The sequence below is a fragment of the Lygodium microphyllum genome, chromosome 3, assembly GCF_053477565.2.
Source record: "Lygodium microphyllum isolate KBCC chromosome 3, Lygodium_microphyllum_v1.1.10, whole genome shotgun sequence".
Lineage (NCBI taxonomy): Eukaryota > Viridiplantae > Streptophyta > Polypodiopsida > Schizaeales > Lygodiaceae > Lygodium > Lygodium microphyllum.
The window spans coordinates 158062668-158083501 of NC_141137.1; the positions used below are offsets into that span (position 1 = coordinate 158062668).

General features: G+C 40.4%; 1 protein-coding gene across 1 annotated transcript in view; it reads left to right on the forward strand.

The window, feature by feature from the left end:
• Positions 1-18333: 18333 nt before the first annotated feature.
• The window catches only part of LOC148039076 (F-box/LRR-repeat protein 10-like), a 63655-nt gene continuing 61154 nt past the window's right edge, over positions 18334-20834 (forward strand). The window contains exons 1-2 of the mRNA XM_087674961.1: positions 18334-18571; positions 19177-19382. Coding sequence (XP_087531087.1) covers positions 18422-18571; positions 19177-19382 — 356 coding nt within the window. The 5' untranslated portion in view covers positions 18334-18421. The remainder of the gene's footprint in view (positions 18572-19176; positions 19383-20834) is intronic.

Consider the following 20834-nt stretch of genomic DNA (forward strand, 5'->3'; position numbering starts at 1 on the left):
CTTACTTTTGAGCCCCTCACGAAGGCAGGACTTGCTGCTTTTGTGGCCACTCCTTTTCCATTACTTCCAGAGGATCCGTCCGTCTGTGATGAGTTCCTGGCCTCTTACAGCAAGAAGACAGGAGTAGTCCAAGGCATGTCTATGACATTGACGTCTCGAGGCTTAGGGAAGGCTTTGTCCTTACCCTCCAAAGGGGAACCTTTTGTGACCACTCGACAGCTCTTCTCTAATGAAGAGATTCTGAAACTGTTGCAGAAGCAGACAAGGGAAGTCCTTGATGTTAAGAAAGTGATAAACTCTTCAGGAGTTTCGTTTTCGATGATCACTGATCCCGTCTGGAAGACGATGTGCCAGTTCCTTCAGGACAGATTCATGCCTGCCAAAACGCCATCCCATTATTTGTCCAAAGAGCTTTTCACAGCTTCCAGGATGGTGCTCAAAGGAGTTGCCATTGATTGGAGCACATACCTCCTTACTAAGATGGATCAGCATTTTGTTAAAGTCACGAGGGGTAATGTTACCAATGTTACCTATGGATCCTATTTGTCTGCCTTCTTGACCTATTCAGGTTTACAGAAGACTGTGCCTCCACCTCCTCCATCAGATCCAGTACCTCCTCCTCCACCTTCAGAAGAGTCAGCACCTATTGACATTGAGGATGATGATTCTCCGCCTCCCCTGGTGATACAGCGCAAACGCTTGAAGAGGGTAGCGGATAAAGCCCCTGCTGTACTTCCCTCAGTGCCTATCCCTGCTACTTCTGGCAGTGACCTCCCTGGGTTTCTCACTTGCAATAACCTATTCAGGGCACATAGAGAAGGATCCTTGGATATCTCCGTTCCTTCCTTAAACAGTCTCGTTTCAGGAGATGCCATTCCTTTCCTCTGCAAGGATATTCAAAGTTCCATTGAGTTGTCAGTGACAGCCTGTGTTCAACAGCTGTACGCATCTTTCTATGAGGAGCTCATGCAGTCCAAAGACCAGTTGCATAAAGCAACCTCTGAATTAGCTTCTACTAAGGATACCCTAGCAGATCTATTTAAGCAAATGGAACAGCAAACCCAATTGGTTGCCACTCAAAGTGATGAGATTTCTTCATTGAAGACCCAGTTATTCGAGGCTCAGTCACAGGTTACTAGCCTTTCAGCAGAGAAGGAGAGGATGTCCAACGAAGTGAAAGAATTCCAAGTTCAATTAGGTGACAAGCTTTCAGCTTTACAAATGGCTAATGACACAGTGGCCAACCAAGCCTCCCAAATCCAGCAGTTGCAGGATCAGCTTGCAAAGTCCCGCTCTGTTCCTCCCAGCCCTCCTGTTCCATTAATTCCTTCTCTTTCACAGCAGGACTTGGCTGCATTACAGAGACAGGCTACTTTGTGCCCTCTATTCCAAGACAAAGTGGAAAGATTGCAGTCCAGAATGGACTTATTATGGTCTACCTTTGAACAGTTTCAGGAATATGTCTTACCTGACCATTCTTTCTTTGTCCACTACCACTTACAGAAGCTGGTCTTCTATATGAAGCTTTCCACGATGGATTTACCTTTTCCAGAGGATGGCTGGAGTGGGGCTTGGTCTGCTGAGTTGTTGACAGAGGTAGTCCGCATGGTCTTTGAAGATTCTGTCACGCCAGACACCATGCTGATGTCATACATGTATATCCGAGGAGATTTGTTAATTCCAGATGAAGTAGATTTGGCATGGTATGTGGGGGATGTGGTCTTACAGGCTGTTCTATATGTCAATCATTTGGAGTTGCGCATAGCTGATATGTTCCAGAATTATTCCTCCAAAGTAGCTGATTGTCAGGATAATTTGTGGCATCCTATGATTGAGTTAGTGGTCCTAAATCAAAGACAAAACACCGCTCCTACCTTTGTACAGAGTACTAACCAACTGAGGATGGATCTCTTAACCTATCTTTCCAAACATAATCCATTTGATGCTACTTTCTTTGATGCCTATCAGCGACGATCTCTCTTGGGACCTTCTGTTCCTACCCTCCTTTATTATCAACAATTGGCTCACCGCTATGCTATATATTTTTCCCTTTGTCAAACTCATTCCACAGTAATTTTACCACTTCTTTTCCAACCTTCATCTTCCCCTCAAATTCCTATTTTCACCTATTGTTCCTTTATTGAGGATAGGGTATTTTCCCCTTCTCCACCCTGTCCTTCACCCCTCATAAATGTACCCTCCACATTTCCTATTTATCAATTAACACCGTTCCTTAGTGATTCCTTACAAATATCTGCCACTCCTTCTTTAACCTTTTCTTCCTTTTATGATTTTTCCTATCCTTCCCTACATCCACTTTCTCTTATTCCATTACCCTCTCCTAACACTTCCATATCTCAACCACCTCAGTTGGTTAGTGATTGTGCCGGTTTTGATACTCAGATTTCCAGAAGAAGGGGATGGAGTTCGGATGATTGCCTTACAGGACCGCAGATTAATTGGCCAGTAATTCCAGGGGAATGGACAGTTTCAAGTCAAGCTTATCAAAACTATGTTCATTTTGCCCAACAATATTCACAGTCTGCAGATCCCTCAGTGAGATTAACTGCTCACTTTGCTTGGTACCTAGCGTATATGCATAGGCACTCTCATACTGATTCAAAGCCTATCCCAAAGTTGTGCATGAATGTCAATGTTAGCATTGATTCTCAACAGCTGGAGATATTGTATTTTCATGCCCTTTGTTTGCCTAGCAGATACTTGGTCCTATTGGAAAGGATGTGCTGTCTCCAATTTTTTCAAAATCCTCCTAAAAACTTTGTAGATGAATCCTTATCTATGGATCGATTCAGACAACATCAATCTTTTAAGAGGGATCATCTTCATTGATGCCTTTTCAATGTATGGTGGAAGCTTTTTAATGCCAAACTCTTCTTTTTGAAGACGTCATTCAGATGGTTGTGTTGTGTATTAGTGTTCGTGTTGTGAGTTCATGTATGTCAAACGAACGTGGTGGATTTTGTGTACGAGCTATGTTTTGGAGATTTGTCGAGATGGGGTCGTGGTTGGAGAGTTGAAGAAGATGAAGATGTAGAAGAAGAAGAAGCAAACTCTTATATCCTTTACAAATTTGTGATGATTTATAAGGGTGTTAATGTAAAAAGAGTTTTCCTTTCTTTGTATTTTTATATCAGAAACAGGTTATAAGTTGGGGTCGTGGTGGATGGATTCTTTGTAAGAAGATATTGAAGATCAAACGTGAAGCTTTTTCTTGAACTTGTATTACCTTTTTTCTAGGTCGCGAGGACGCTTCCTTATTAAGTGTGGGGATATGTTGAGTGTTGAAATGACTTGTTTTTTGGATGATTTTTGTTGTTTTTGAGAGCTGAATGATTGATTTTATGGGATGATTGATTGATTAGGAAGTGGTTTGAGAGTGTTTTGGATGATAATGATTGTGTTTTGGAAGATCATGATGTTTGTTGATGGTTCTGTGATGTTCTGATAGGTTCTGATTGGTTCTGTATACCTTCTGTTTTGTTCTGTTTTGGTCTGTTTTTGTTCTGATTGTCTTCTGTAAGGAGGGATGGAGTATTGATTGATGAAGAATGAGATATTGTGAAAGCTTAGTGAATGGTTTGTGAGAGTTTGGAATGATTTGAGAATGAGTTATGAGGTTTTGATGACCTTCTGTAACGTTCTGTAGGTCTTCTGTAGAGCTTCTGCTTCTGTTCTGTTTCTGTTCTGTTCTGTACTGTAGCTGTTCTGGTACTGTTCTGTAGACTGTTCTGTAAGTGTTCTGTGGAATGTATGTGTGATTTTGGGGAAAGTTTTCTAGCCTTGGAAAGAGGTGAATACAAGTGCAAAAGAGCTGAAAGAAGTGGAAGAAGTAGCTGCTGAAGACTCAAGAGAAGACTAGAGTGAAGTGACAGTAGTGAGCTATGAAGAGACACTGTAGTGGCTCTGGTGACCTTTCATATCAGACATACCTCTTTGGAGGGGTATCCACGACCTAAGAGTGATTATTGAGAGTAATTTTGAGAGATTGTAGTGAGGATATGATGTATTATTGATGGAGTGTGTGAGAGAGAGTCAGAGATAGCCAATTCTATTGAAACAGAGTGATTGTATATGAGAGATTGAGAGAGAAGACTATGAAGATATTGAAGATGAATACTATGTGATGTATTTCCATTCAAAGATGGTGTACTTCTTTGCTTTCTTTGTGATATTGATGGATTTTGTGAAGATGTTGAAGAATATGGTTGATTCTATTAAAAACCGTGGGAGATTTACATGATGCTGCATGAAGATTTGTTGTGCCTGGTGTTCTTTTCTTCATTGTGATCATATGAAACATGAAAAACAAGCTTGTTGATGTTACAAGATAGATTTTCTTGCAAGAGAATTCCCTTTTCCTTGGTGTTCCTCTCGGGGCACCATGCATATTGAATAGAGAGAACCAATGAGCAAGGCTATGCTTGAAACGAGAAGGTCAAGAGACAATGCCACGGATAGTCTTTGGACTTACAAATATCGTAGAAGACCACAAAAGAAGCCCAAGCCTTGTAGAAAAAGGTATCGATGGAGAGCTAGCACAACGCCGCGATGGATATCCAAAGTGTTGCTACGTGCTCAAGGGTATAACTTGACACGTTCAGATTTTACCCTTTGGCAATTTAGACATTCAGTGACATACTTAAGTACATCACCGTTAAGTCTTTGCCAATAATAGCTTTTTCTTAAAACATTAAGAGTTTTTGCATATCCAGGGTGTCTTGAAAAATGAGAATCATGTGCTTTCCAGAGTATCCTTCTCTTGAGATTCTGACTTTAGTCTCATTCTAAAATAAACAAGTACTTCATCTTCATCTATGGAGAATTCTTGATACTCAGTGTTGTGTTTGGGATTTTGTTCCTTATTTTGAACTTTTCAAAAAATTGTTGATAGTCTAGGTCCTTATTTGCTTCATCCTTGGTCAACTTGATGATATGATTAGTTGGCATTGATACCACTGTAGCTAGAGTTTATGTGCCCTAGATGGTTCTTCAACGATAAGAGCATTAATGAAGGCTTTACAACTAAGGGCATCTGCTAATACATTTTATTTACCAAGTTTGAACTTAATTTCAAAGTCATACTCCTGTAGAATTTCGATCCATCGTCATTGCCTCATATTAAGATCAGGCTAAGTAAAAATACACTTATTAAGACTTTTATGATCTGTGTGACTAAGGAAAACTTATTTCCAAGCAAGTAATGTCTCCATAATTTGAGAGCATGAATCACTGCTAACAACTCCAAGTCATGTGAGTAGCATATTTCTTTTCATGGGCTTTCAATTTTCTTGAAGAGTAAGCTACGGGATGACCTTCCTGCATTAGTATGCACCCCAATGCGAGAGAGCTGGCATCTGTGACAAATTCAAATTCCTTACTCAAGTCAGGTAGCCTTAAAATAGGAGCAATTACCAAATTATGATTTAGTTGCTCAAAGATAGGCTGTTCAATCGGTGTCCAGATAATGGCAACTTGCTTTTTGAGTAGGTCTGTAAGAGGTGTTGCAATTTGGGCATAGTTTTTTATGAATATCCTATACCATCAGGTCAGACCTAGAAAAATTCCCACTTCATTAATAGTGGTTGGGGGTGGCCAATCTTGAACATCTTTGACCTTGGCAGGATCTACTGATATACCTTCAACAAACACTATGAATCCCAAGTACTCAATCTTCCTTTTGAAGAAGGCACGCTTCTTCTTCTTCTTCTTGGCATACAACTTGTGTGTTCTCATTGTCTCCAGGACAATGCAAAGATGTGGTTCATGATCTTCTTCCTCCTTAGAATAAGTTAGGATGTCATCAAAGAATACAAAAAAAATGTCATCAAGATGAGGTCTGAAAATGTCCTGCATTAACCTGTTGAAGGTAGCAAAGGCAATTGTCAACCCAAATGACATCATGATGAATTCAAAATGATCGTGTCTTGTGTTGAAGGAAATCTTTGGAATATCTTCATTCTTGGCTCTGATCTGATAATATCATAACCGAAGATCGATCTTAGAAAAGATCCTTGCTCCTTGTTCAAGAAGCTCCTCTATCCTCAAGATCGGGTACTTATTCTTTATTATTACATGGTTTATCCCTCGGTAGTCGATACAAAGACAGAGAGTTCTATCTTTCTTCTTTTGGAATAATATTGGGGCTCCCCACGGTGAACTACTTGGCCAAATATACCCTTGTTCTAATAGTTGTTTGAGTTGCTCTTTTAGTTAAATGGCTTTCAAAATAGACATTTTGTAAGGTCTTTTTGCAATTGGAGTAGCTTTTGGAACAGGTTTGATCTCGACTTCTCTTTCTAGAGGTAACTCAGTTAGCTCTTTAGGAAATATACTGGTGTACTCTTTTAACCGAGATGGTTCTTATTCTGTCTGGCCATCTTGATTTACCTTGTTAAGCTTGATCAAGTAACCAGGTAATCCCTTCTTCAAGCCTTTTACAATTTGAGAAGCTTTTGCTAATTGGACTTTAGGTTTCCATACATCACCTTGAGTAGTTGCTATTTCACTATTCAAATCCTGGAATGTGGCTTGACCTTTTCCATAATGGATATGAGCATCATTGGGAATCAGCCAATCCATTTCCAATAAACATTCATAAGCTCCTAAGTTCATTTCTTTGAGCCTCATACTTGAAAGGTTTTCTCCTAGGTTAAACTCTATCTCGACAGTTTGCTGTGTAGAAAGTACTTCCTTTCCATTTGCTAATTCCACAAGCAATTTTGATGCATTTACTGTATCTATTCCTAACTTCTTAGTATACTTGGGTGAAATAAATGAGTGTGTACTTCCATAGTCAATCAAAACTTTAAATGATTTACCTCGATGACTAGCTGGTGTCTATATTATCTAATATTGATGATTTGGACCTTTCCTATGGAATGTAGCATGATCAATTTTTCTTTCAATATCTTCTTCCATAGTAGGGGTCTTCCTCCCTATTAGTCTCTTTTAGGGTAATATTTAACATTCTTCCTTTTGCCATAGCTACTTGACCATGGCCTTGGGCAACTCTACCTTGACCTTGAATTTGGCCTTGGCAATGGTTTCCACCAAGCTTTGGACAATCTTTCCTCCTAAGACCATCCATGTTTCCCTAGGTAGGAACAAAATTTCCAACTACATTGGATTTTTCTTTTTTCTTCTAACCTTGTTAAAATTGGCCTTGGGTTCTTTTTGCTTGACCTTTGAATCCTCCTTTGCTCTGGTTATTGTAGCTCCAGAACTTATTATTGTTAGGCTTTAATTGTACTTCTCGCACAATAGGAGCAACTCGAATCAAAGCATCTTGGAGGTCTATTGGGCGCATTGATTCCAAAAGAGTGTTCAGATGAGAATTTAGCCCATTGCAAAATTTGGACACTTGTTGAACAGTATCCATGGGGGTACATATTTAAGAAGAGAAATAAACTTGGAGTAATCCGCTTCCAAGGTCAATTCTATTTGCTTCAAATTAAAGAACTCATTCATCTTCTGGGTGCAATAAGCTGGATGTAAAGCTTATGGGTTTTTCTTGAAAGACGGATATTTATGAAAGCATGCAAAGAAAAAGAGAGGAGCTCCAGTATGTGTATTGGGAGATAGGGCTTCTCAACAATAGGTGATGCAGGAGTTTCATGAAAGCTTATGGGCTGGACATAGAGGAGTTTGGGGCACATTTGCCAAGATCAAAGAGAAGTATTGGTGGCAAAACATGTATAAAGATGTGGAGCATTATGTAGAATCATGCAGTGTATGTCAAATGTATTCCATGGTAAAGCATAGAGATGGGTTGCAACTGACCTATCCATTGTCTATGCATTACAAATGGGTAGTTGATTTGGTTACTATGTCTACAGGTTTATGGAATATGAGATATCTTGTGCTTGCACGAGAAGACTTGACAAATCAAGTGGAAGGTCAGGCTCTTAGTACAAAGACCACTCAAGCAGTTTGCACATTCTTATTGGAAGAATTCTTTTGTATGTATGGTTGTGTTGGTAAAGTGGTTACAGATAGATGAGAATTAGATGCGGATGAGGCTCATGACTTCTTTTCACGATTGGGTATCAAGCTGGCTTTAACTTCAGGCTACAATCCTAAAGCAAATGGCAAAAGTGAAAGAGGTCGTCAGCCTATCATTAAGGCATTAGCAAAGTCATGCAAGGGCAAGATGAAAGAGTGGCCAAGAATGTTACCCTTTGCTTTATGGGCAGATAGAACCACTCATAGTGCAATTACAGGGTATATGCCTACTGAATTAATGTATGGACAACAGCCAATCATGCCTATTGAGGAGACTATTGCTACTTGGAGTGCTCTATCATGGGAAGAGGGTTTGAATAGAGAAGAGTTGTTGGCCCTATGCATTGGACAATTAGAAAGAAGGCCTGGAGACATTGAGACAACCATGAAAAAGCTGAAGACTACAAGGATCAAGAACAAGAAGAGGTTTGACAAGTGACACAGACTTCAACCACAAGCTATATAGGAAGGGGACTGGGTGCTGATTTATGACAACAACTTGGAAAATCAACATAGTGCCAGTTGGAAGATGGCAAAGTGGTGGTTTTTTGGTCCATATGTGGTAAGGTTTGTTTTTGACAATGATACCTATGCATTAAATGAATTGGATGGGATAGCTCTAAGGATTCCAATGACTAGAAAACATATCAAGCCCTTTAAAAATAGGGAGACTTCAGCATATGATTTGAAGGAGCTGGATACTGAGCATGAACATGAGAATATGGAAGAAGAAGAGGTAGAAGATGAAGACATTGATATGGTAGAGGATACTTCTTCTAACACTGTAGATCCATAAGACTTTGGCAACTGGTGGAGGATGTGCAGGTTAAGAGGGGGTGGATGTGATGCCGCTATGCAGACACTATGTGAAAAACTTTAAAGTGCATCGACATTCGGCTTTCTTATTGATCTAGAGAGTCAATGCCATATTAGTCATTAGTGTTAGTGTTTGTAGTGGGGATGGTTCAAAAATACTAGATTTTTGGACAAGTTTAGCCTATTTTTGATATTTTAGATATTATTTCTTGTAAATATCCAAAAGATGTAGACAACTTCTAGAATAGGATGATATATATTTTTTAATTTAAAGCAAGTGGCTTTCAGACATTTTTGGGGGATTTTATGCAAAAAGAAGGATTGACGAAATCGTGCAATGCGTGATCGCAATTTACATGCAGCAAACAACACTCTAAACTAGGAGAAGAAGAAGGAGTGATCTAAGAGAATTCTAACCAGGTGTGCTGGTATTTTGCCCCCCTTTTGGAGCCAACAGAAGCATTAGATTGGCAGTCCGAGTAGCAGAGAGGAAGCAATTGTTTTATGCACGTTTTTGGTCTACAAGCAATTTATCTTCTCAGGTTGCAAAAATAAATTGACAGGCTTCACCTCTATGAGTATTCTTCTACATCTTCTATTTCTTTGAACCCCTTCTCTTTCATCAATTACTCTCCATGAATCTCCCTTCATCCTATTGTCTCTTAACCCTGTGGTAGACTTTCGGCCCCAAACACTTTGACAGCGCATCATTAAACAATGGCCTAGAGAAGCTTTCCTAGGGTAGCCAGAATAGTGCTACTTTATTCTAGAAAATGAGATGATCACTTGGGATGCTTACTCCTATACAAATGAAGCATAGGGAGCTGATCTTATGTACTATCCATACCCTCGTAGGCACAACATGTATAGTGAGAAAGGGCATGGGAGGTACAATTTCCCTAAGGTTCCTAATGTTCAGGCCCATGAATATGAGAAGACATATCTTTTTCAGTCCAGGGACTTAATTCCATCATTTAGGGAGTTTATTATTAGGATATTTAGTAACTTCTCTAATGCATCATTTGTCACTACCTATAATTACGTTTGGCTATTGGTGACACTATTGTAGCAACCACCACACACCCCCTATGAGGATGGACTCTCGCCCCTCTTCTTTGATGTGAATGCTAGGTTTGACAGAGTGGCTATGGTATGACTATACCTTCATGTGTTGCTCCTACCTTTTTATGCATGTATTTTGGAAGACATGGTGGATAGCAAGTTTTCCAAATGCACTTATCCATTCTATCTGGAATCTCTACTTAGGCTTGAGGCTATCAATAAAGACTTACATGCTCAACAAGAGTTGTTTAATGAGAGCACTCCAAACCCAAAAAACAAACAAACAAAAAAACCAAAAAGGAAAGAAAAATAAAGAAAAGCTCAATTTTTGTTGGTATTTTGCACTATCGTTGAACCTAAGGGACGTCAAGCTAGATCAGCTATGGTGGTTTCAACCCTCTAGCCTTATCCCCACAACAAATACTAAGGGTTCATCAAAGGAAAAACATCCTAAGTCACCCAATAAACCTATTTCCCTGACATTGCCCTACACCTTCCTTTGTACCAATTGGGTTCTCAAGTGTGAGTCAACGTTCTAAGCTTACTTGTAATTCGACCCAACTCCTATTGCACTAGCCATAGCACCAATGAGATAAACACACCCCTTAGGAGAGAGCACTAATATGTTTGTAGATATCACCTAAAAGATCCCTCAACATTAGTGGCCCTGCATCATCCACCATCCATGACTACACTCCATGGCCCTACATTGCCACAATCAGATCATCCTCGACTTCACCTTAATCGACCAACACACAATCACACACCCTCAAAAACATATAATATCTCAAGCTTCACTGATAATTGCACTAGCATTAATCATCAGAGTTTCCCTCGTGACATCCCACCCCCAAGAAGTACCATGGGACCAGTGCAAGTCTAGGAGGGAGATAATTTTAACTCCTTCAGAAACCAAAAGTAAAAAGAGAGGCAAGGGAGTGCCCAACAATGGGAAGGATTAAATTTTTTGTGTGCATCACTAAATATAATTTGAATAATGTGATCAGTAAAATTTGAGAGTTGGATTCACTCCCATGCAATTTGTAATATTTTTGTGGAGTAGAATCCCATGCAACTCTTATACCTTTGTATTGAAATAACAAAGTGTGGTTCAAGTGGATAGTTATGGGTGTAGGTGGAAGTGTATGTACGTGTTTAGTATGTGCTTTACCTTAAACCCTAACCTTCCTAAACTAAGATCTAAGTGTGCAAATTTTTAGGTGCATGTGTATGTGCCCTAAGCTACAATATGAGACTGTGTGGTATAGGATATGCACTCAATTGTGGTTCTCTAAGATGTGTGTTCTAATGCATTGCCCAAGGGGTTGTGTGTGCTCTGAGATTGTGCCTTAGGGTGTGTGCCCAAGGGTGGAGTGTGTGTGTGGCCTAAGGATCGTGTGTGTGGCCTTGGGCTCGTGTGCACTAGTATATGTGTTCTTATGCTCTAGGGTTGTACATTAGCTAGAGTGTGTGTCTAAGTGCTTTAGATAGGTTCCCTAGGGTGTGTTCTGGCACGTGTCTCTAAGTTATTTGCCTTAGAGTTGTGTACCCTAGGTTTACTTGCTCTAGTCTATGTGCCCTACACTGTGTGGCTTAGAGTCATGCGACCTTGTGTATGTACATGCATGCTCTACACATGTCTATTGTGCTAGAGTGTGCTCTAGGGTGGTATCTTCCTTACATGCCCTTATGAGTTGTGCCTCTAATGCATGTGAGGTGCTTGATGTGAAAGTGGATGTGCATCCAATAGATCAAACAATTGCTTGTGTGCAATTATGGATGTATTTGTACACTACTCCTACTAGTGTCCTATTGTGAACCAATCTTGAAGTGCATTTGTAAATGGCCAACGTTGCCTACGAGACATAATCACAAAGTGCAACTGAGGTGGTATCTCATCATAAAATACAATTAGAGTATGACTAGAAATGAAAACCGGATTGTAAAACCTATGATGAAAAGAGGATGAAAAACTAAAAGATAGAAATACTTGCAAAAGGTCATCCTAAGATCTCCCTTATAGGATGCAACAACGTCTTCTCTAGCATATGAAGGATGAAGTATCTCAGTGGCACATCCTATGGTGGGTGATGATGTCTCAATCTATCAGTAATGGGGGTGGTGGGCTTGTCATACTAGGAATTGAGGACACCTTACTTTGTGTCTCACTCTAGAGGGACTCCTTAGGAAGAAGACCTCCCTAAATGCGGAGAGTCTAATGTTGAGGAACAAGGTGCCTCTCTCATGCTAACTATGGTGATGAGGAAGTTTGTGACCATCTACTGCCTCAATAGGTTTGGAGGTGCCACACTCATCTCTCTAAGAGGAGTCTCTCTATGTCATCTGAGCTCAAGTAATAAAATCCCCAAATATATTTGATCCTCATACTCCATGACTCAACATAATGGTCCAACCTTTTAGAAGAGGTGGAGGTATTGCCCTTTGATCTCATAACAAAAAATGTAACAACATATGTAATGTTCTTATAACTTTGCCTCCGCCCAACACCCTCATATCTCCTTGTTTCAAACCATAGCTAGTGTGATGGTATGGATTTAACCAATGGCATATTTAAGATTTTGTGAGAGGTATGTGTCTATATATGTAGGACCTATGATGAATTCATCATTCAAAATTTGTAGAAAATGTATTTGATATTGTACCATCTTTATGCCCAATTGTTGTGTGAGACTCACCCAAGTCCTATTTATCTCTAGTCTCACAATGTCCATCCTAATCATCAGTTTATCTTTGGACAAATTGAATTTGAGATAAGGGCAATCAAGGCTATAATTTAATGGTGGGAGTGCATCTATAATCATACCATGGAAGTTCAACCATGTGCATATCTAGGTAAACTAGTAGTGGGTGTCTCCCTTTGTAGCTAAATGTCTGGAGGATGCCAATGCCAGGTAGGGGTACCTTTGTTGTGGAAGCTCCCATAATCTCTAGAGGAATGTAATTTCCTTGAGATGGGCCTATATGACCATATGTGCAACACCCATTTCTGCTCTATTAATCTAATGTGGTATTGATGATTTGCTTCACATGATGGATGCTATCATCATAACTATTGGTCTCTCCATGGGTTGCCATCCATCATAGAACTCTTTGTCCAATCAATCAGTGATGCAAGTTATTCTCTCTTGGTGTGATAAAGATCAGGTCCACATATGTTGGCTCCCTATAGTAGTGTTGGTGTGGCCAATGTATCAAATAGCTAGAATTTAGTGCATGGCTCTTGGAATCGTAAATGTGCACATTGTCTCTCAAGTGCCTAGGTTCCCAATGTAAAACCGTGGTCCTTTGAAGGTTATCTCCAAATATAGATTAGGATCTGACAATCTCAATGGTCTCTACCAAAGTGAATTGGAACTTTGATCTAGTCACCGAAGCTTGTGTGGTGTTGAATACCATGACCTTTGTCTTCCCAAAGTTCATAGAGAGATCTCTATCTACACAAAAGGTCTATAAGCATCCAAATGCTATTGTAATACTTGAGGGGAAACCAAGATAAGTACAATGTCTTTTTTCTATAATAGGATGAGAGAGAGGGAGAGAGAGAGAGAGAGAGAGAGAGAGAGAGAGAGAGAGAGAGAGAGAGAGAGAGAGAGAGAGAGAGAGAGAGAGAGAGAGTGTGTGTGTGTGTGTGTGTGTGAAAGGCAAAAGTGGCATGCCTATAAGACTTAAGTATATAGTACAACTATAATGATGTCTCATCCAAGCGTATAATCAAAGTATATCTAAATAAGTGAATCAAATGTAAATATCTATGTTTAGAGTAAAACATAGTATTGAAAAAGTAAACTAAAAATAAGAACAAAGCTTGAAAATTTGAAGATGATATAGTCTTTCTCATGCTAAGATCATCCTCCTCATAGCGTGCTCCAACAACTACTCTAGCGTAAAGGAATTGAGGTATCTTGACGGACATATCTTGTGACAAGCAATAATGGCGCATATTTGTCGATGGTGAGGATGACAAGGTCATTGCTCTGGTAGTTAAGGATGTCTCACTTGACATAGAGATACCGCTCGCTCTACAGTAATCCCACATGAGCATGAACTTCCTAGAGTTGAGGCAATGAAGGAATTGGAGAAGGAGCTTTGGTGGTCGGTGGTGCAAGGAACTTTGTGAGCACTCTTTGTCTAGGTGGATTTGGATGTACTAATCTCCTATCTCTCAAGAAATTCTCCATGTGGTCTCACAAGTTGAGTAAGAATAATCCTAGGCATCCTTGATCGTCATACTCCATGACTTTGTGCAATGGCCCAAAACCCTATTGAAATAGGTAGTGGTATCTCCCTTTGATCTCATACTAGACAATGCACCACGACATATGTAATGCTCCTTTAACTCTACCTCTATCTCACATAGCTACCACATTTTGATCATTTGACATAATACCCTCACATCACCTTGTTTCCATTTGTAGCTGATGTGGTGAAGTATAATTTGACCAATGTCACATCGAAGGCTATGCAAGAGGTGTGTATCCATGTGTGTGTGTGTGTGTGTGTGTGTGTGTGTGTGTGTGTGTGTGTGTGTGTGTGTGTGTGTGTGTGTGTGTGTGTGTGTGTGTGTGTGTGTGTGTGTGTGTGTGTGTGTGTGTGTGTGTGTGTGTGTGTGTGTGTGTGTGTGTGTGTGTGTGTGTGTGTGTGTGTGTGTGTGTGTGTGTGTGTGTGTGTGTGTGAGATGCAAGGCAACCACATCATGATTTGAGATGAATCGAGTTTGTGCTTCGAACTTCGCATTGGCTACGTTTACAAAAGTAGACCCTTGGGTACCACACTATGGGGGTATGTAGTGACACCATAAAGGGGGTTGCCTTGTTATGGGCTCCCTTATCAAATTTACATGCAATGCTTCATATGAGTAGGCCCTCAGAATTACATTAAATTATGAAACAACAACAAAGTAGACAAGGAACTTTAACCAGTCAATTGGGCAACCTTCATTTTTGCAAGTTAGGACCCTATTGTCTCAAGAAGGGTGGTCTTCCATGTTACCTTTCTTTAGGAAAGGCATATATATATATATATATAGGTGTAATCCACATTGTAAAGCTTCAAAAAATATCATAATTGCAAACCAAGACATCATTTGTTATATTGAAAAAAGAATGTTTATGGATCAACACATGTTGTCAAAAGCAACAAGAAGAAAACCGCTTTCTTACATTGTCATGACATTGGGATTTCAATGATCTTTCAAGCCATCCCAATCCATAGCACGAGGATTTTTATCACCATTGTAGGATAAACACATGAGCGTATTTAATGTCTCCAAAGCTAAGAGGTTTCTCTCAAGAGACTTAATTCTATTCATTTGAGAGAACCCCCTCTCATAGTCCACTATACTTGCAACAATCACTAGACAAGCATGCCAAAGCTTCTTCATTTCTCCATATAGTTGCTCCCAATTCTCATCAACTCCACATATTGCCCATGCCTCATGCATACACATGCATGGACAAGTCCTTTTCAATCTAATCATGAAATTCTCACACTGCAAGTTACATGCATTCACATCAACTAAGCCCCCAAAATTTTCTAACAAAATAGGCATCCAAATCCTTCCCATGGAAAACATTGCCTTACGCTCAATAGGGTAGTCTTTTGGACTAAATACTTTTGCTGCTTCAAAGAGTTTTATATATTTGAATTGCAAACATAAGGATGATATAATCTTTCCAACAAATTGTCTACCCATAGATATGCAACTCTCCCAAGATTTTAGATTAAGGCTTGTATCCTTATCTCCAAATGAATGAGTGTGAAGAGCATGCACTTCTTGTCCATATGTACCACATATATAGTGAAGATACCCATTATTTACTTTTTCAACAAAGGATGTGTACAATTGTGCTCCAATGCTAAACATATCTCCAAGAAACCTTGTCTCCATTGTCACTACAAGCTCAGTGCCAATGGAAGTCACATCAACATTCTTGCTTTGGAACTTTATATTGAGCATGTTTAAATAATGAAATACATATGCAATAATGTGAAGAAAGAATTATACATTGAAAGCTGCAAAAAAGTCATATAAATCATGGCTTTCCAACTTCAAAAGATGCAATAAAGCAAGCATAAGTTTCACAAATATTAGTGCAACATCACCTTTGAGAGCCAAGGAATATCATGCATTCTCAAAACCTCTTGCACTGGCAACTCAAAGGCAATGGCAAGTTCTTTTAGCTCCTTATGGCGTTTATAAGGGCTTCTAATCCACTTGTATGCTTTCTTAATAATCTTTTCCAAAAGTTTACAAAACCTCTTGCAGTGGCAACTCAAAGGCACTGGCAACTTCTTTTAGCTCCTTATGGCATTTATAAGAGCTTCTAATCCACTTATATGCTTTTTTAATAATATTTTCCAATAGTTTAAAAATAGCAAATGGTTCCAATGCATCCTTAGTAGCTAGTGCCTTTCTGTGTGCAATGCAATGCACACCCACCAATTTGGGAACTTCCCTTGCAAACTAAGTCACAAGGCCACTTTGACAACCAGTCATTACAGTACATCCATCACTTGCAAAACCAACAAGTTTTGCCTTAGGCAACTCAAGCTCCAAGAGGTATGCTGTAAGACTTGCACACAATGCATTTGCAAAACTGTCTATTGTCTCCAATAGTCTCATAAATCAATTGCAAATGGACACATTTGTATTGCATATTTTAACATGCAATGTCATGGTTGACGTATCTACATCATCATTTTGACCTACATGAGAACTAATTGGATTGGATTATATCTCTTTGTGTAGTCCTCTTTCGAGAGAATGCACTAGAAATACTCAATTGTAGAGTATCTCTCTTTGGCCGACCAGGTTCCATAATCTAGAGAAAGACATATAGCTTATATGCTATCATTAATCAATATACAAAACCACACAACAATGGTACTAGGCTTAGCGCATACGTGTGCACGTGCGCACAAGCACACACACACACACACACACACACACACACACACACACTCTCTCTCTCTCTCTCTCTCTCTCTCTCTCTCTCTCTCTCTCTCTCTCTCTCTCTCTTTGTCTGTTTGTGCAAAAAAGAAAATGCATAAACATAGATGTACAACTCAAAGAGAGATGTCATATGTGCACCTACCTTGATAAGTGGAGTTGCAACTTGAAGTGTGGATGCTAAAGCTTGCAAAAGATATTTGCCACTTGGCAAGTTTGTAGAGCTCCTTCAATCCTTACTTTGAAAACTTTTCCTTTCTTGAGTTTAATCTACATAGTACACATGCAAAGAAATATCATTATGGTGATCAAGCTTCGCATGTAGCATTATTAATTCAAGAATCATGATTCCAGAACTGCCCATTAAGAACTTCGAAGTTCGAAGCATAGGAGTTGGGTTTAGCCTTTATAATGATTTAACACATTGGATTTAAATGGTTAATGTTGAATGCATTATACATAATAATGCCATGCTTTAGAAATTAGCACATGTAGGCTCTGATGATACCTCTTGAATCTCAATCCGTTCAGTGTTGAGTCCTGAATGTGGCGATTGGTGCAGGCAACTTCACTAAGGTGTGCCTTGTAGTTGGCCATTGGTGGCAAGTGCTCATGACCCGTCGTCTCCTATTGGAGTGATGTGTTAGAGCCGAGGAATGGGAGGCCGCCACATCAGCTCCCTAAGAGCACTCAACATGCACAACAAGTGTCAAGCAGCAAGCACCAGTGTGACCACACCATGTGCTTCCATCATCATGCAGTGTTGGGACTTGGGTGAGTTTAGGGTGACGTCGTTGGAAAGTGACTCAGTATTGAGTGAGGTAGTGGTGTGCATTGGCGACAGTGTTGAATGTGGCGGCACTGGCTGGCCACTCAAGCCTGGCAGGTTAGCAACTCCTGAGGTTGGCAGTGCTTTGACCTACTGTGGTAGCAATCACGTAGTGTTGAGTCATAAAGCCTCCAACCTCCCATCAACATCCATGTTACAACTTACGATACACAAATCCCTAAAAGTTGAGGTGTCGAGCCTCAAGATCCAAGGATCATATTATAACTCTATTTTTAATAATAATATTAATTGTTTTTTATTAAAAATGTTTGCTTTCCATAAACAAGTCTATTAGGGCACAATTTTTATTTTGCCTTTCACATGAAGTCTTGATTTTTTGCCTCATTTCTCTAGTAAAGAAAATTGCCATTGGAAGGCCGGGGTAAGTTGCAAAACTAATCGCTGCAAGTTGAATGGGTGAGAGAGTGTGTGAGTTCAAACACTACGTCCTGCTCATGATATCTTTACTATTAGTTAACGAGAGGTGGGGGGTGGGTGCCACGTGGCAGCCCCCACCTCCCCCACAAGAAAAAAAAAAGCGGGAGCGGGTGCCACGCGTCCAGCACCCGCCCCTGCCCACAAAAATCGCGCCCGGCTTGCCAGGCTGACTTGAAAAGAAGTATCAGCAAGCAAACATGCTTCCAAATTATGGCATGAACTTTTTTTGTGGCCATGGCATGACATACCAGTCATGATGATGTTGTTGTGAGAGGGGCACTGGCATGGCCCTGGACGTCCTACCGGACGCAGTGCTGCACAGCATCCTCTCCCGCCTGGACGTGCCCTCCCTCTGTTCCGCTGCCTTCACCTGCCGTCTCCTCAACGCTTGCGCTCACCAAGTCCTCTCGCATCTGCAATCTTTTCAATTGCTGGTAAGCCGTTTTGCTCCGTTCCCAATTCCTGAGTTTCAGGGAGACGAAGCCGTTGCTCGGTTTATTCACACATCCGCCACAATTCTCAGGGCCCTATGGCTTTTCAAACCATGCCATGATTCGCACGTTCATTCTCGCATATGATAATTAACTGTACACGACCAGACTGCTCAGGCCATTTTACATTTTGGCAAATTCTCCCTTTTCCATGATCTTTTCAAATGGCAGAGTATATGTGCTGTTGGACATTTAGATAGGCGCTTCTCCGCCATTTTTGCATGTCAGCAGATAGTCTGAGGGTATTAATGTAGTTACTCTTTGTGCTGACACAATTCGGAGATTATTGATCATCCAAGACATCCGACCTCCATCTAGCTTTACCTGCGGCACTATGTAAGGTGGACCCTTGGCTGCCAGCACGTATGCGATTGTTGGGTCTGAAACCATAATCCTGGAAGTAGGACAACACGCCGTTTCTTGTAATCACAATGCATGTTCAATAAATTTGTTTAATTCAACTGTTTGGCCATGTCTCATGTTATCTGCACTTGACAGATTAAGAAACGGTTGGACATGCAGTTAAAACTTATTACTCTTGGATGCAGGAGCTTGCTCCCAGAAATGAGGAGTTGACAAGGCTGCTATGGCGGAACTTTGAGCTGCAGAGTGTTGAATTGGATTGCAGTAATCTTGATGATAGGTCGTTGGATGTAATAGCAAAGCCTCATCTTAAACGGCTCCACCTTCATCATTGTGACTTCTTCTCTGGAAAGCTTCTAACAGAGATCGGTCTCCGCTGTTCTAGTCTACGGTACCCCATCATATGCATAACCCTTCAGCCTTGTTGAAGTTGATCACGTCACAGAAGTTTGGAATAACAACTGCTTCCTCTTTTACAACCATTTATTTTAATTAAACACCATGAGCTCTGCAGATCTCATATAATAACAACGTTCTAACATGAGATCCACATTTCAAAAGACATCCACCTGTCATCAGTGCATTAAACAAACTAATTTGTAAGGTATCACTGTCTAGATTAGTATGTAATTCTTGACATAATCTTTATAGACACGGTCTCTATGCAATGGAGATTCACATATACTTTGCTTATGCCGCTCTCCAGCTTCTCATGTCTAAGAGCCATGACATGTGTGGGTCCTATTGACTTGTGCAGCTCGTATTGATTGTTGTAATTTGCATTGGTATGTAACTCCAACTTGAACTCTGAAAGTAGCACTAATTATTGGAGTAAATGAAGTACTTTTTGACTAAGGAAGTAGGTGTATACATGGTATTGTATTATCAGTGGCTCTTGTTTTCTTTGCTCTTTGCAAGCTCCCCGCCCACCCCCTCCCCTTCAGCGGTCCTCTCTCCTTCCTCCTCTTTAATGTCATGCAGCCCACAATGTAAGTGAGGGCACTGGATCAGTCTGAAGACTATGGCAGCACTGGAGACAGTGAGTAAGTCAGGGAAGAAGTGTGCTCGGCAGTCTGCAGAAGAGAGAATGGTCTGCCACAACCAAGCGATAAGCTATAAATAGCTGAATGCAGCCAAATTGACCAACCTGCTGCCATACCATAATGGCCAACTGCATTTAATGGAGTCGACAATAATAAAATAATGTGGAAAAATGCTGATGTGGCCACTCTTGGGGAAAATTGCAGCTGGCAAACACAAGAAATGCACACTAACTGTGCACAAGGAGAAAAAATGCACACAAAATTGAAAGAAAACAAAGTCAGAGCTCCAATGTTTGTGTCAGACTCTGATAGAGCTCACAACTAGGAGATGATAGACAAACATACATAAAATAGACAGGCTAACAGAAACAAACTACAATTCCTACTTGCAGTTGTGAAGCTGAGTACCCATGGGTACATTGGGTGTTAGGATGTCCTGCCTAGTCAGAGTAAGTATACCCTGCAAACATAAACTAGATTCATAAGTTAGGCCATAAGAATAGGTAACAAGGATGAAGATGGATGGATGATGAAGGTGACCTTCCAAACAACTCAAATGCAGATGCTGGATGCTGCCTAGGACTAGTGCACTGTCGCTTGAAGAAAGGGAAAGGGATGCCAGAAACTGCCAAACGCAAGGATGAATAGCCTTTGATGATGAAAATGCCAGCTGAAAGTGTGATGCCTGATGAAAGGGAGTAGCTAGGATGCAAAATGCAAACTCCAGTTGCCACAGAAAACTGACACCAAGCTGCTGATAAAGATGATAGGTGAAGGGGGACCTCCAGGGCAGCCAAACG